We start from the raw sequence: 15,724 nt of genomic DNA on the forward strand, positions 1-15,724 counted from the left end.
CGATTCAGCTCTTGGTGGAACGACAGAGATGGAACAATATTCCGTCGGAGTTCGGAAGGAAGGAAGGAAGGGGCTTATTTCCCCCCCCCTTTTGATTCGTACGAGTTCATTTGCCTTCGAGAGCAGAGACAGCCAGTATTCCAATTATTTGTGAGCGATTATCTATCATTCACCGTAGAGACTGACTGAAGTGATTGGAGATATTAGGGTGGATACTGGCTTGGTATACTTGATTGAGATAGTTGATAGGTATTTGTTACGAGTATTCAGATTATGGAGGGGTGTATTTTGGTTTATGCGTTGCCGTGACAGGTCGGTTTTATTCTCGGATCAGCATATGAACATCTTCACGTCCATTGATTTCGTAGTTTTAGTATACTAAAGTTCAGTCTTGTTATTTCTCGAAATCATTATGGGATCAGAAGAAGATACGGTCACAGAACACAAAACGGAGAAACCAATGAATGAATTTGAAAGTGGTGGACGAAGTGACAAAGATGGAACTTAACGTAAAGAAGAGTCAAGTTTATAAATTCAGTAACGGCCCTTGGTAGGATGAGAACAGGTCAGTTATATAACGGATGCAAAAAGTTAGCTGGGTGTATGCTAGCGATTTGACTGAGTAAATGATGTGTGGGGGTGTCAAAGCTGCAATACCTAAGAGATTGTCGAACCATTTTAGTTTAAAGGGAGTGATGTGTGGCTAAGTCTGTGTCGAGTAAGACGGGACTTGAATTGTGAGTGGTCCTGTGGATCGAGTGAAAGATGAAAGATTGGCGACAAGTGTACAATTTGGGTATGTTGGGAGGTCGAAGGAGATCTAGAAAGTGCAGAATCAACGGAGTTAGAGAGAGATACTGGAACGGAGGAAATTTTAAAATCCAGGCAGAGAGAGAGAGAGAGAGAGCGAATAAGCTATTAGGTCAGGGGGCGCCCTGTTTGTAAAGGGGTCCGACGCACTGCCGATGATCCTTGTATGGAGTAGCTGGTGTTCTGTGAGTTTTTGTGCCGGATGGTAATTGAATCTGCAGTAGGAGGGTGTATGGGGAATAATCTTGGCGTTTTTTAAGCCTCAATCGCTGTGGCCTTTGTTAAACCGAATGAGTTTTCATTTTATTATTTTTTTTTTTCAAATGGGGTTCCTCTTCGTCTCTTTAATCCTGACTTCTTGCATAGGACATTCTTCCTGACAATTCCGGACTTGGGAGATTCTAGCGACCGCAGAAAGGTAATTTCTGTACTGTGGAGATTCTAGCGATCGTAGAAAAGGTAATTTTGTGTACTCATGGTTTTGTACAGTTGAATATCTAGGTGGTTGTAAATTTCAATTCTCTCTCTCTCTCTCTCTCTCTCTCTCTCTCTCTCTCTCTCTCTCTCTCTCTCTCTCTCCATGAATCGTGGTAATATTCTCTTGATAATGACAAGTTTAAAAATGCAATTCATAGTTCGTGATTATATTGGAAGCTATTCCAGATATTGATCTGGTCGATGGAATACATATCTCTGCAAGTATGTACTGTAAGCTTGCAACATGGTTTGAATCTGAAGGCAGTTTTACTTCTTCTGCCGATTGTTCTAAAGACCTTTGAACATACGTTCTTTCCACTGAAAATTTTCCATTGCTGGGCATGAAATTGGGAGTTGACTAGTGCACATATCCGCTCTCAAATCATAGGAGCCTTTCCTCGTTGTTGAGTTATGGAGAGAGAGAGAGAGAGAGAGAGAGAGAGAGAGAACTTTGGAGGCCCCTGATGACGTCATTCCGCGAGTGACGTCATGAGGACGGAAGGAAAACCCCTCGGACTCCTTCCACCAAACAGGGCCCGTCCCTTCTCCACTGTGGGGTCTCCCATGCCCCCAACCATACCCTGTCCACCCCATGCCCACCCCTGGACCACTCTTCTCTTTTCAGGGGCGTTTGAGAGACCTGGGACCGGAAGCCATGGGGTGAGTAGTTGGTGGGGGGGGGGAGTATTGCTGAAAAGTGGGACTGTGTTTTGGGTGGAGGAGGAGGAGGAGTAGGAGGATGAGGAGACGGAGGTATTCCTACGTCCTCCTCGAGCGGAAGCTGGTGGCGCTGCTTCTTGGGTCGTGTTCTCTCGCTCGAGCTGCTTTGTTCTCGTCCTGTAAACGAAGCTTTTGATTTTTGCGTCTTAATGCATGGGACGTCAAGCGGCGATTCTTGAAAGTCCTTTTGTTACTTTTGGATGGTACAGGAAGGTGCTGCGCTCGCTCTCTCTCTCTCTCTCTCTCTCTCTCTCTCTCTCTCTCTCTCTCTCTCTCTCTCTCTCTCTCTCTCTCGTTATTCACAGCAGTACATACCTCAAGAGTATAATATGTGCACCACGCCTGTTTCAAACTGTAGGTACTACTGTTTGGATTGCAGTACTGCTGTAGTTGTAAAGAGGTGCTGGTCTCTCTCTCTCTCTCTCTCTCTCTCTCTCTCTCTCTCTCTCTCTCTCTCTCGTTATTTACAGCGGTAAATACCTCAAGAGTATAATATGTGCATCACGCCTGTTTCAAACTGTAGGTACTACTGTGTGGGTTCCAGCATTTCTGTAGTTGTAAAGAAACACGTTTGATATGTAGGTATCGTACCTATGTAATTTTATTTTATTTTAAAAATTATGCCTGAAATTGGGTGCTTAATAATGGTAATAAGTAAAGTAAAGAGGGTGATTTGGTGAGAATTTGAGCGTAGAGATGAAAAAAAGCTTTACAATTTATGAGAGATCATACGAGAAGGATTAAACCGAAAAGGGACTTAAGGTCCAGGACGGCCGAGAGGTCAGGAAATTGGGCATTGTTTATAACGGCGCTGGTGTCTGTCGGAGAGCTTTCAGTGCCGGTAAGTATGACTGGCGAGTCAGGTCAGTGTCATTGTTCTGGGATGATAAATTCAGTTGCTAGGAGACAAGTGACTTTCCTCCCGTAATCTGTGCAAACGAATTCTTTCAGTGAAATATTTCTGATGCCTGTGATTATCAAATACCTTTAGTACTTAATAGTCAGGCCTTCCTCAGAAACCTGTCCAGGCACAAAACGTGAAAAAAGAGAAAAATTCATTTTCTGTATTGTCAGGTTGACACCGAGGGTAGGGATTTCTTTTTCGAGATCCTATGTTTGTGTGGTTTTGGACAATATTGCCAACTGGTACCCAGAGGAATGATGTCAGAACTGGCTTCGGGAGTGGATACAAGTCGCCAGGTCGAGTTGAAATTGTTCTCTGCTTTGGAATCGTCGAGATATAATATATACATATACATACATACATATATATATATATATATATATATATATATATATATATATATATATATATATATATATATATATATATATATATTGTTGTGTAATTAAACTTTTAAAAGAAACTAATATGCGAGATATCTGATCGCTGTTTGCTATGCTTTTGTAAATAGATCACTACCAACTATTCAGCATTTGTTGTTGAGGTACTCTCTCTCTCTCTCTCTCTCTCTCTCTCTCTCTCTCTCTCTCTCTCTCTCTCGTAAACATTTGACTGTTTGAAAACGTTCCATTTCACTTTCCTTCAGGTTGCAACCACATGAATTTGTTTTCCGCGCTCCAATTTGTATCAACATCTCGCAAGGCTTTTCAGAATGTAGTTACAATTGTCTCCACATTCACTCGGCTGCTTTCCTCTGAGGTATTACCTTGCCAGGGAAGAAGATCGTAATGGCAGTGGAAACAATGCTGTCGGAAGAACAGATGGAATTGCCGTTTTTGCCGCTTGTCAGTTCCACGCTTCAGTCTCCTTTTCTAGAGGGCTCTGGACTGCAGTGCAGTGAGTGAGCTTTAGGCAAATGAAGCTTTCTGCTGTTGCTCGAGGAAGTTGTCGTGAAGTTCCTGATGAGAGGAAAAGATAAAGCCAGCTTTCCATTTTTTTTAAGGCTTCGTTTTAGCATATGAGAGAGAGAGAGAGAGAGAGAGAGAGAGAGAGAGAGAGAGAGAGAGAGAGAGCACGTGTGCTGCTCATTCATCGAGATGGGATGTTGGTGTTGCTTTCCCGTGGGCGCGCAGTTTAGGGCGGGGCCAGAGGAGGAGCTATTGATTGTGACGTCATACGAGGGGGGCAGACACACCCCAGTTCTAACCCCCTCCCCTCGCGCCCTTTTCCCCTCATCTCACCCTTCCTCAACTGCCGCTCTTCTCTTCTCTTCTTCGACCGCCACCACCCCCTTCCTCCTCCTCCTCCTCCTCCTCCTCCTCCTCCTCCTCCTCCTCTTCATTGCCAGCTCTAGGTCAATGTCAGGTCACTTGTATCTCTGCAAGGTGACCTGAGTTTTCGCCGCATTGGGATTTGACCTCGTGTTGCTGACCAAAGTGTGTTGGGCGATGTGGGAACCACATATTTTTGAAATATCCATGGTTTGGAATTTTTAATGCGATATGCACGCGAATACACGTACATACAAACCCAGATTCCTTATAAGTGACTTAAATATGTTTCGTCTTCTCTCTCTCTCTCTCTCTCTCTCTCTCTCTCTCTCTCTCTCTCTCTCTCTCTCTCTCTCTCTCTCTCTCTAGCAAAACTGGGATAAGCATTATGAAGATACCTTTGTATGTTAGAGTTTAACTTACGTGTGTTTTAGCCGCATTAACGTAGTGATTATGACATTGTTAAACACAAGCGTGATCAGTGTTGAGTTGGTTTGAGAATGCTCGAACTGTTGCAGATTGCGTGCCGGTCAGTCTCTTGATGCTTTTCGATGACCCCCAGAGCCATCTACAAATGAGACAGCGGTGCTGTTTTACTGGAGAATCTTCACATATTGAAAATCCGGGAGGGTTGGAAGATATAAGTGATAATACAATATGAAATGAAGGACTCTTGAAAGAAAGCTTGAAGGAGTTCGTTATAAATTTCGAATATTACAAGAGACTTAGGAGAGAGAGAGTTTGTATTTAGAACTGGTAGACTGAAGCACCGTCTAAATGCAAAGGGAAAGCGTCCTGCATAATACCCTAATATATATTAATATAATAAAATTGTTATGCTAAGTTTTGGTGGTATATTTACTTGTTGGAGTTTTAGTCCCTGTTCTGCATTACTGATTTTTCCTAACAAAATTCTAACATTCTCTCCTCTTCATTCCAGGTAAGACACTTAAGCACGTTATGGGAGTATCAGTCGTGTGTTCTTCAAGGGTAAGTGTTAGCGATAAGACCTCTCTTGGCGCTCTCGAATTCGGGTTCTTCGTCGATGGAATTAAGGGCGAGAAATCCCCTTGACTGGGGCGCGGTTGGCTTGCACTGATGAGAGCAGATTGCTTCGCAGATTGTTTTGGAGGAAGAGGAACAGGTCATGAGTGGGTGAGATGTGGAGACTGGCGGATTAGGACGGGTTGAAGGATGACCGAGGGATGCAGAGAACGGGTTACCGTAACGTCCCTATCTAGCCCAGGCTTGACGGACGCCAGAAAGATTGGGGATGAGAAAAGTTAGGCTTAACTTCTCAGCAAACCGTGAACTCCCCAGCTATGAAGAGAGAAAGCCTCGTATTAAACGAAGTAGGAAGTGCTGAAAAATATGGTGGTTGGGAATAAAGCAGCCTTTACAATAATTGTTTGATTGTGTCATTTGTTCCGACACGAGACCGATAGTTTGTATAATTAGGAAAAATACAATTTACTTTTAAAAACTGTATTTTTCCCAGCTATACAAACCTGAGGTCCTTTACATTACATTCCTAAAGTAAAGAACCTCAGGTTTGTATAGTTAGCAAAAATACAATTTACTTTCAAAAATTGTATTTTTCCTAACTATACAAACCTGAGGTCCTTTACATTACATTCCTAAAGTAAAGGACCTCAGGTTTGTATAGTTAGCAAAAATACAATTTACTTTCAAAAATTTTATTTTTCCTAACTATACAAACCTGAGGTCCTTTACATTACATTCCTGAGGTAAAGGACCGATGGTTTGTGTAATTAGGAAAAATACAATTTACTTTCACAAATTGTGATTTTTCATGGACATGTGAATGCTAAGGGTGCTTATGGTCATCTGGAAAGTGGGTCAAAGTTACTATGGCCACGATAGGGACTGACGTGGTTTCGGTTTCTTGAAATACAACAGTTGGTGCAAAATGAGCTCAACAGGTATGAGTTTCTTAAACACAGCAGCTGGTTTATTTTATATTTCATATACCCCCTTACACTCCAACCTTGTGTACGGTGGCCGTACGTTGTCAGGTGTCTGAAGTTCCTTGGTTTTTGGTAACATTCAAGTACACACTTTCGTTCCGTTTTGGCACTTGTGTTTTCATTTCAATACTGTTCTGCCTCATTTTCAACAGTCTCTTGGGGTCTTAGGGTGGTAGACACTGTTTCGGGAACCTCGGTTCAGCAGAGAAATGTTTATTCTTTTCCGTAGTACCAAAAGTTTTTTTTTATTTCTTTGCTCTGAAGATGTGGAATGTTCTTCCAGGTAGTGTTGTTGATGTTTACGCTCATGGCTTCAAGAAAGCCTGCAATACCGCTTCAAAGCACCTTGATTTCTCTATATTTATTATGTACCTAAACCAAGGATATCTAGGAAGTTTGACCAAATTCAGGCCTCGCGTCTGGCGCCAGCGATTAGGTTTTGGGAAATCTAGCGGTATACCTACTGGAGAAATGGAAATTAACATGTGGCGCTCCAGGATTAACAAGTCGAAGTCCTACGCACAGTTTCCATACATATCTATAATAACAAAATCTGAGTGGGGACGGGGTAGGTAGGGGATTGGGAAGGTAGGGGAGACATGACACATCCACCCACCTCCTGCAAACCTGTTTGTCCAGCCCGGTTGGGGCAGGGTAGGTAGGGGATTTGGAAGGTAGGGGAGACATGACACATCCACCCTCCTCCTGCAAACCTGTATATATATTACCGACTGTGATACTGTAATTTATGACTGGCAGGAAATTATTATATTTTTCGAGAGAGGTGACTGTAGCTTTTAGGGGAACTGATTGCTCAGTCTTGTTGTAGGCGTAATTCTCCGAACGCTTTTTTGATATATGCATATATGTTTCTTTGTCGCTCTGTTTATTTTCTTCTTCCGTAGTATTTGTGTCTTTCACCAACGAGTGTTCTTTTCTATGGAGTCGTCTTTTGCATATCAGCGGTTTCTTAAGCTTTTAGGAATTGTACCTGTAGGCTGTGTGCAGTTCAGCGCACATATTCTCCTTGCAGTATTTTGTGTTACTGCGTGTCGCGAACTTGTAGAAGATTTAATGAATTATAATTGAATTAAGTTAGTTAAAGTCCTCTTGGGTCTCTGCGAGGCTCATAGGGCGGGCGCTGATCTCCTGTTAGAATTAGACTACTTAGATCATCGAACGTCTTTCCTCTCTGTCGAGTCTGTCGTCATTTTCGTTGACTGGATCCTTTTACTCTTCTGCAATGTACCAAATTAAGCAGGTGACTTTCCCATCTTTATTGTATGACCACGAAATCTATCGGTATTTGGAAGTGTGGATCCGTATCGAATGACAAAACAAATGGAACTAACTTGAATAACATGGGGATTCTAATTTTGCAGACACACAGTGTGTAGTCAGTTGTGGTAGGATATATATATATATCTTATGGAGAATCGCAGGCATACTCGTCAGTCAAAATATTGTTGTGCGTGTTTCGTACATTTGTGTCTATGTGTGTGTATGTACGTGGTAAATATCTTTTTTTTTTTTCTGTAACGAATAGCTCAGCTGGAGCGGAACAGCTAGATAACTCTCGACGTTCGCTCGTAAATTATTCACCCACTGCTTTAATGAGGGATGTAAAACAAATTCTCTCCCTGGTAAGTGTAGTTTGATTGAAGCCTATGTAAATAACATGATGTTTGTCTGTTATTACTGGGCTTAGTAGAAACTGCCTCGTGTACGGGATAAGTTTTCTACCTAAACTTTTTAAAGTTATTTTGTGTTTTCTTTTGACGGTGTTCACTTTGTTTGGTTTTATGTAGAGCCCTCCAAAGGGATAATTTAGCTCTTGCAGAATAGGAGAGTCTTTAGTTCTTTTTTTTAAATTTGCTTTCTTCTTGTACGCTAGTTTTATTTCCCACGGACTGTATGTTTTTAAATTGCATCTAAGATTATTAGTCAAAGCCATGATCCGTATTATTTTTCGCCTTTGACACATCCTTGACATACTGTGCACTTATTGCCATCGAGTGTTTTATGTTTAGTATCACTGTGGCCTTTCTTGACGCAGTTTTTACTCTTGAAGATGCTGCTAGCACGTTCATTTGATTCGTGATTTTCACCACATCTAGGGCAAGCTTGGCTGGAGATTAATTTTATTCATTTCTATTTGCTGAAAGGACACTCTCCGGTGCTTTTTGGTTCTTTCCAAACAGTTAAGTGGAGGATGTTTTGATCAAGGCCCAGCGGTAACTCTCTCTCCTCTCTCTCTCTCTCTCTCTCTCTCTCTCTCTCTCTCTCTCTCTCTCTCAGTATACGTGCTTGAGTTGTGTAAACAATTTGATGAATTAAATTTATACTTGCTGTAGGGTCTCATTGCACAGTAAATAAGAGTTTTCCAGAGGAAATGTTCTAGATGAAACAGGAAGGGAAAACTGCAGAAATTGAGGGTTCCAGTAGAGGTAATTATCTGCGAATACAGACACTGAGCAAATGTCAAACGGCATTGACGTAAGCCTGCGACGCTGTTCTATTTTGATACACATTCTAGAGTCGACAATAGTAGGTAAACGAGGACAGAGCGTGAATAACCAAAACGAATGAAATAACGCATTTTATCTTATATGGTGAGAACAGGCAGCCGTCTTTGGTAGGGACAGAATCGGAATTGTCTAAATTATCTTGATCCGGATTAAGTATAATTGCTAAAAATTGGCAGGTCCCCGACGTCTGGAGTTTAGTCTTTTCATCACGCACCATGAATGGATCATATTGTTAAGTCTCAAAGAACTGTTCAAACATTGGACTGGATGACTTGATCGTGTTCCTAGGGGAGCCGTTTCCGTCCTTATACCATGGATGCTGTTGACCAGGAATTTATGCTTCCTTTACAAAACATAAATCCAGTCTGTCATCACATTCTTAGATTTGGAGGTATCGTCCGGTTTCTGAGTACGTCTACGAGATTTGAATGACCCGTTCAAATTTTATAAGAAGAGACCAAGTAGCTTAAGGATGGCTTCGTGAAAGGCGCACATCATTTCATTAATCTCTCTCTCTCTCTCTCTCTCTCTCTCTCTCTCTCTCTCTCTCTCTCTCTCTCTCTCTCTCCGTCAATGTATCAAGCACATCCGGCGAACGCTATCGACTAGTTTCCGAAGCCAGTCACCTGTGAAAACGACTTTAAAATTAGTCGTTTTTTTTTCTCTGTGTACAATTTCTGTTTCTTCGCAATGCTTTGAATCTTGACCGTTGACGTTTTGAACTGATCCTGATCCTGTCGTCACGTAGAAAGTGTCTTCTCGCTGTCGCAGAGAGAGAAGAGAGAGAGAGAAAAAGACTATATTGATCCTGCTGTTTGTATTACCGCTGTGGTTACAGCGTTTTGTATGGAAAGAAACCCATTGATATAAAACTCTCTTAAGTTCTCGTCTTTTTAAACTGCAGTTTCTATCGCCGTCAAAACGTAGACTGAGACAGATTTTAAGGAGACAAAAGAAAAAATGTCGCTGTGACCAATGCTTGAAATCCCCCTCTATCTGCCAACCACAGTCTTCCACTTTTCAACCTCTCCCGTCCCTCCTCCTCCTCCTCCTCCTCCTCCTCCTCCTCCTCCTCCTCCTCCTCTTTCCAATCCCTCGAGCACTCTCTCACATATCCTGTGTTTACAACACGGCATCCTTTCCCAAGAGATAAAATGGTTTTAAGCAACTGCTGTGGCGGCTCTGTTTCTGTGTGTGAGAGAGGGGCCGGATGATAGAAGCTGGTACGCCTTGCACAGGCGTTGAAAATTTCATCAGCATGAGTTTGCATTCGTGTGCTTGTTGCTGCGCGCGTTGCCCTCTTCAAATTATGTATCCTGCTTGTTTTACTTAACAGACTGACTCTCTCTCTCTCTCTCTCTCTCTCTCTCTCTCTCTCTCTCTCTCTCTCTCTCTCTTTCTCTCTCTCTCTCTCTCTCTCTCTCTCTCTCTTTTGAAGTTTGTCTTTTGCCATACCGCTTTGCAGCTGAACATTGAAGTATTTATTGTGTGATTTCTGGGATGTATGTACGTTTAAGTGTGTGTGTGTGTGTGTATATATATATATATATATATATATATATATATATATATATATATATATATTGTGTATATATATTGTGTGTATATATGTATTTATTTATAATATATATACATATATTTATTTATGTATATAATATATACAGTATATATATATATATATTATATATAGATATAGATATAGATAGATAGTTAGTTAGTTCATCCTTCATCTACTGGATCGAGGTTGAACTACTTGTGCAGAAAACATTCCCATTCGGTAACGTATCATATCAAGGTCCCTCCCTACTTGCGCTGTTCACTTATCGCGCTTCGTTGATATTTGGACATCCGCGCCAAAGCCTCATGCGCGCTTCAGCTACCCGGCCATAATAAGTGTTCTGCAAAAGAAAACTATTGTGACGGCTTTTCCTGTCTGTCCGCACTTTTACTCTCAGCCCTCAGATTTAAAAAATTACTGAGGGCTGCAAATTGGTATGATCATCAAACATACCAAATTGCAGTCCTCTACCCTCAATAGTTTTCATTTTATTCAAGGTTAGGTTAGAAGTGGATCGTGCGTCTGGCAGTTTTTGTCGGAGATGTGCGACGCATCTTACTCGACCGCATCTGGGGAGTAACTGAGCGTTGCGAGGTCGTAGCTGATTGTCTTCTACGGCATTATACGCTGTACAGAAAACTTGTTTACATCTGCCTTTTTCGTAAGCACACTGTGCCGAATCGTGGCCACGGCTGAATGCGTTGAGTAAGCTAATTCTTAAGTCTGAGAGAGAGAGAGAGAGAGAGAGAGTATCGTACACGAAAATTCTCGTAAACCTTTCTCATTGGTATTCTTGTCACGTTTTGTTTTTCTTTCAAGTCAGTAAGTATTATTTGAGCTCATTAGAGAAGCGTTGTCATCATTCGGGTGCGCGGCTGTTGCCCGTTGCTTTTTTTTATACTTTAGATGATTATTGTTGGGGAGTTTTTGTTACTTAAACCTGTGGCTGTTTTTATTGTACATATTTAAAAAGAACCTATGAAAGATTCAAATTAAGATTTTTTTGTAGGACAGACTTTGGTGTATGTATCATAAGAATTAGAAAATGAATGTGGGCTGTTTTCTCAGATATATAACTCGAGTAAGGAGTAAAATTTATTAGAGAATAGCTGTAAATGATTTGTGAAGGAGTTATCTAAAGTACTCTCTAATAATTTGAATGGACACATCTGTCTTTCAAGTTTAAGGATGGATTTTCATCAGATTAACTCACCGGAATTTATTGTAAGTGTTACCTGTTCTGTAGAAAGGTTAAGTAAGCTCTCTCTCTCTCTCTCTCTCTCTCTCTCTCTCTCTCTCTCTCTCTCTCTCTCTCTCTCTCTCACACACACACAGGAGGTGGTTTTGTCATCATTCCGTCCCATTCATGAATCTGTAATACGTTTTCTACAAGTACCGTGTTGAAGTTCTTGGAAATTTTCTTCCGTTTTCTTTGTGCGAAATAGATTGTCCGTGTATTCCCGTGCAAAATCTGGCTTTTCCTTAAATCCCCAATTGCGTCAGCTTAACAGAAATTGATGTTTATAATTCAGGGTGTTTTTTATTGTTTTCCTGCTGTTTCCTGGGTTCCACAGGTACGTGCTTTCGTGATTATCGTGGAAACCATAAAAATATGGAATAAAATACTTCATAGTCGAGGTTTTGACCAAGTAAACTAGTCACAGTTAATCTTTTTAATAAAACGCTCGTGTATCACTGCCTTCATGCTGAGAGACTATAGTGTGTTTATCCGTCTATTTTAACAAGTGTTTGAAATTTCCGTCCGTTGGCCTCCACGTCGAATACAGTAAATAGTTTATCTCCGCTAAATGTTAACAGCCAGCCATATTGCGGACTCCTAAGCAGAAGTAGGAGAATTGGTTACTAGCTGGCATTGTCAGTATGTGGCTTCGCTTGGAGGGTTTTTATGTTGGGGATTGGGGTTAGGGGGCGGGCCACATGAGAAGGGATTGGCGATCCAATTTTTGCCCCTCTGGTTTTTGGCCTTTGCAAATCTGACTCTCTCTCTCTCTCTCTCTCTCTCTCTCTCTCTCCACGAAAGGCTTCCTTCGCCGGAGTGGTTCCTCTGTTGAATGCACGCTTGCAGCATCTGTTTTGCGATGGACGAGCTTTTGCGGCTTTTTTTATTTCGAGCGGCCGCTAACAAGATCTCTCCTTTATTTATTTTGTGTGTGTGTGTGTGTGTGTGTTTTTTAAATCCGGTGCAGAATGGTTTTAAGTTCGCGTCGTTCAATTTTGACCGGTATTTGGTCCAGAGTAATAAGAGGATGAATGAGTCTGAGTGTGTGTGTGTGTGTATGTGTGTATCTATTCATCTCAAAATCAAACAATTCCATTTGAAATTCGTCTTGTCAATGGATTACCATATGGTAACAACTTTGGTTAAAAAACTCATGAAACAGAGAGAGGATTATTGGTCGTGTTGTGAAGCCCCACGCTTCTGTATTTCAGGTTTTCGTTGGGTCTGGTCTAGTAAGGGCATTAGGGTACATGTCCCATTGGGTTTTGCTCATAAAAATGCGAAATAAAGGACAGGTCAAACTGGTTGATCCTTAAGTTGCCGACTTTCTCCTATTATCCATGGGTTTGTGAAGATGAGGCTTTGACAGCGATCCGGAGAGAGGATTGGGAGCTTAAGATCAGACAGCTCTTGGGGAGAATGCTAAAAATGTCTGTTGAACACGCACGAAGCCTTAACCTGACGGGAGTGAGGAGACATCGTTTTTCATTAATAGTTTTAGTTGAACTCCAGGGAGAAAGGCGTGCTTATAGCTGACAGATAGAACAATACTTCATACGTATAGACTAGAAAAGAAATCGCAGCTCTCTCTCTCTCTCTCTCTCTCTCTCTCTCTCTCTCTCTCTCTCTCTCTCTCTCAGTCGTCAGTATTAGGTCACATGCTTGTACTGATTTGTAAATTTTTTGAATATTTATTTTTTCCTCTCAATAGATTTGATATTTGTAATGATTTTCTTGGTCACTCAGTTTGAAACAAATGCAGATTCTGGGTTTTCCTTAAACCTTTAGCTGATTTTATCTCCGACGTACATATATTCCCTTACACACACACGCACACTAATGCAGTATTAGACCGCGACTACCGTTTAATATAGAATTCACTATACCTTAGGAATAACTGACACCCAAGGGGAATTAAAATTCTTAATTGCTTATGCGTCAGCCAGGATTCGAACCGTGGCCTGGTTAGTGCCTCGAAGATAAAAACACTGACCTTCTTTGACCACTCGGCGCAGAAGCACTCCTTAATTGTTATTCCCTTGGATGTAAGCCAATCCCATGGTAAAATGAATTCAGGTTTTCTCTTAGTTTTGCACTTCTAGTTCACTACATAGTAAGTCTTAGAATTTCCTGTTTGTTTTACTTAGTGGAGAGAAGTAGACGAAGATATATATGACTCGAGATAAAGACTGTTTCCTCATTAAGTTCTCTTATTGACACACTGTTTTATCTTTCTGCTTCCGGATGATCGGATTTTGTGTATATTTTGAAAGTTTTAGGACTCCTTCAGCAATCTGAGCGTGCTAAGTTGTGATATATATTTTCCTTATCATAACGGTCTTATGATAATGAAGTAAATTTTTTTTTTTTTTTTTTTTTTTAAGTAAGGGGTCTGTAAAGAACTGGATGATAACAGGGGGTACTCAGAGGAAGTGAGACATTAAGAAGGGCTGAGTGAGAAGATTGATTGGATAATTCAGACTAATCGATGCACCACACTTCCCAACAACATCTTTTCCAGCGTGGTAAGAGTGCGCAGTTTTAATCCTCCCGGTCTCGGTTCCTAAACTGTAAGAAAAGTCGAGATGAAGCCCCTTTTGCTATTGACACCTCGGGGATCCGTGTTTGATCGAGTTTTTCCTTGTCACATGCCTGGGTTGGCGGGATTTCGTGGCAACGGCGGAACTAAATTTACATAACCACTGCCCCTCCGTCAGTGTACTTAATAAGGTTGGTCATACACACTTAAGAAGTATTGATTTGCACGCTTCTGCGCACTGTAGATTTTTTGAATATTTCATAACTCTTTTTGCCGATTGGTGAATATTATAATGTGTGAGGAGGAAGGTGCGTGAATTATAAGCAGCCACCCATTAATTTATTACTTTATAGACCTGTTTATTCTGTTGCCGCAACGATTGACATGTCTTGGGTAATCTGGCATTGTCATGAATGTATTACATTCTCTCTCTCTCTCTCTCTCTCTCTCTCTCTCTCTCTCTCTCTCTCTCTCTCTCTCTCTCTGTGTTATTTTGTTTAACCGAGCAGTATGTCATCAGTCTGCTGGGAGCTTTCTTGTTTCGTTTATCAGAAGTGGATTTAAACGATTCTGTCCGAATGGTTTAGGAAAGTTTCACTTTTTTCCCGTGCGTTTTATTAGAGAAGACTGCGGTTTGCAGGTACAGAGACCGCGATTCTCTCTCTCTCTCTCTCCTGTCTGATCCGTTTGAGGCATCGTTCACGGAATTAATGATTCCGACGGCGTGTGACATCATATGTCGACGAGGGATGTCACAATGATGATGAAGCATGATTTCGGATGCGAGATATCCCCTTTTGATTAGACCCTGTCGATTTCGCCTTTTATTGGGCCCGGCTTTGGGATCGACTGACGTATGGTCGCAAAGGATGCCTCGGCGTCGATCCATTCGGGAAGCTTAAAGATCGCCTTGTGAGGAGGAGGCAAGAAGTGGCAGCATCAGTCTTTGCGGAAAGTTAGAAACCTAATTCTTGTATTCGGAAAAAAGCAAAAACCGCCGCGTTCATCACCAAAATATACTCGTAGATCAGCGTCTTGAACGAAGGAGTATGCAGAGCTTCCAAATACAACGCCGTTTATGAATTTTCAAAGGAGTGCTTTTATGATATGTAGAGTTTTCAAAGGAATGCTTTTATATGTTGAGTTTTCAAAGGAATGCTTTTATATGTAGAGAGTTTTCAAAGGAATGCTTTTATATGTAGAGTTTTCAAAGGAATGCTTTTATGTTGTTATGTAGAGTTTTCAAAGGAGTGGTTTTATGATATGAAGAGTTTTCAAAGGAGTGCTTTTATGATATGTAGAGTTTTCAAAGGAGTGCTTTTATGATGTTATGTAGAGTTTTCAAAGGAGTGCTTTTATGATGTTATGTAGAGTTTTCAAAGGAGTGCTTTTATGATATGTAGAATTTTCAAAGGAGTGCTTTTATTAGGTTATTTAGAGTTTTCAAAGGAGTGCTTTTATAATATGTAGAGTTTTCAAAGGCATGCTTTTATGATAAGTAGAATTTTCAAAGGGATGCTTTTATGATGCTATGTAGAGTTTTCAAAGGAATGCTTTTATGATGTTATGTAGAGTTTTCAAAGGAATGTTTTTATGATGTTATGTAGTGTTCAATTCATGGGTTTCTCAAGAAAATGAGGAGTCCTTGGTGATATAAACCCAGCTTCATCTAGCACATCTGAATGTCTG

The 15,724-nt window shown here is 41.1% G+C and overlaps 1 protein-coding gene across 4 annotated transcripts in view; it reads left to right on the top strand.

The window, feature by feature from the left end:
• Positions 1-15,724, top strand: part of Pka-R1 (protein kinase, cAMP-dependent, regulatory subunit type 1) — a 178,510-nt gene that overhangs the window by 139,578 nt on the left and 23,208 nt on the right. Inside the window, exon 2 of one of the 4 annotated variants that reach the window (XM_067087372.1) lies at positions 5,123-5,172. The exons of the other annotated variants lie outside the window; for them this stretch is intronic. Coding sequence (XP_066943473.1) covers positions 5,143-5,172 — 30 coding nt within the window. The 5' untranslated portion in view covers positions 5,123-5,142. The remainder of the gene's footprint in view (positions 1-5,122; positions 5,173-15,724) is intronic. 4 annotated transcript variants of the gene reach the window in all.

Source organism: Macrobrachium rosenbergii, chromosome 43 (assembly GCF_040412425.1).
Source record: "Macrobrachium rosenbergii isolate ZJJX-2024 chromosome 43, ASM4041242v1, whole genome shotgun sequence".
NCBI lineage: Eukaryota > Metazoa > Arthropoda > Malacostraca > Decapoda > Palaemonidae > Macrobrachium > Macrobrachium rosenbergii.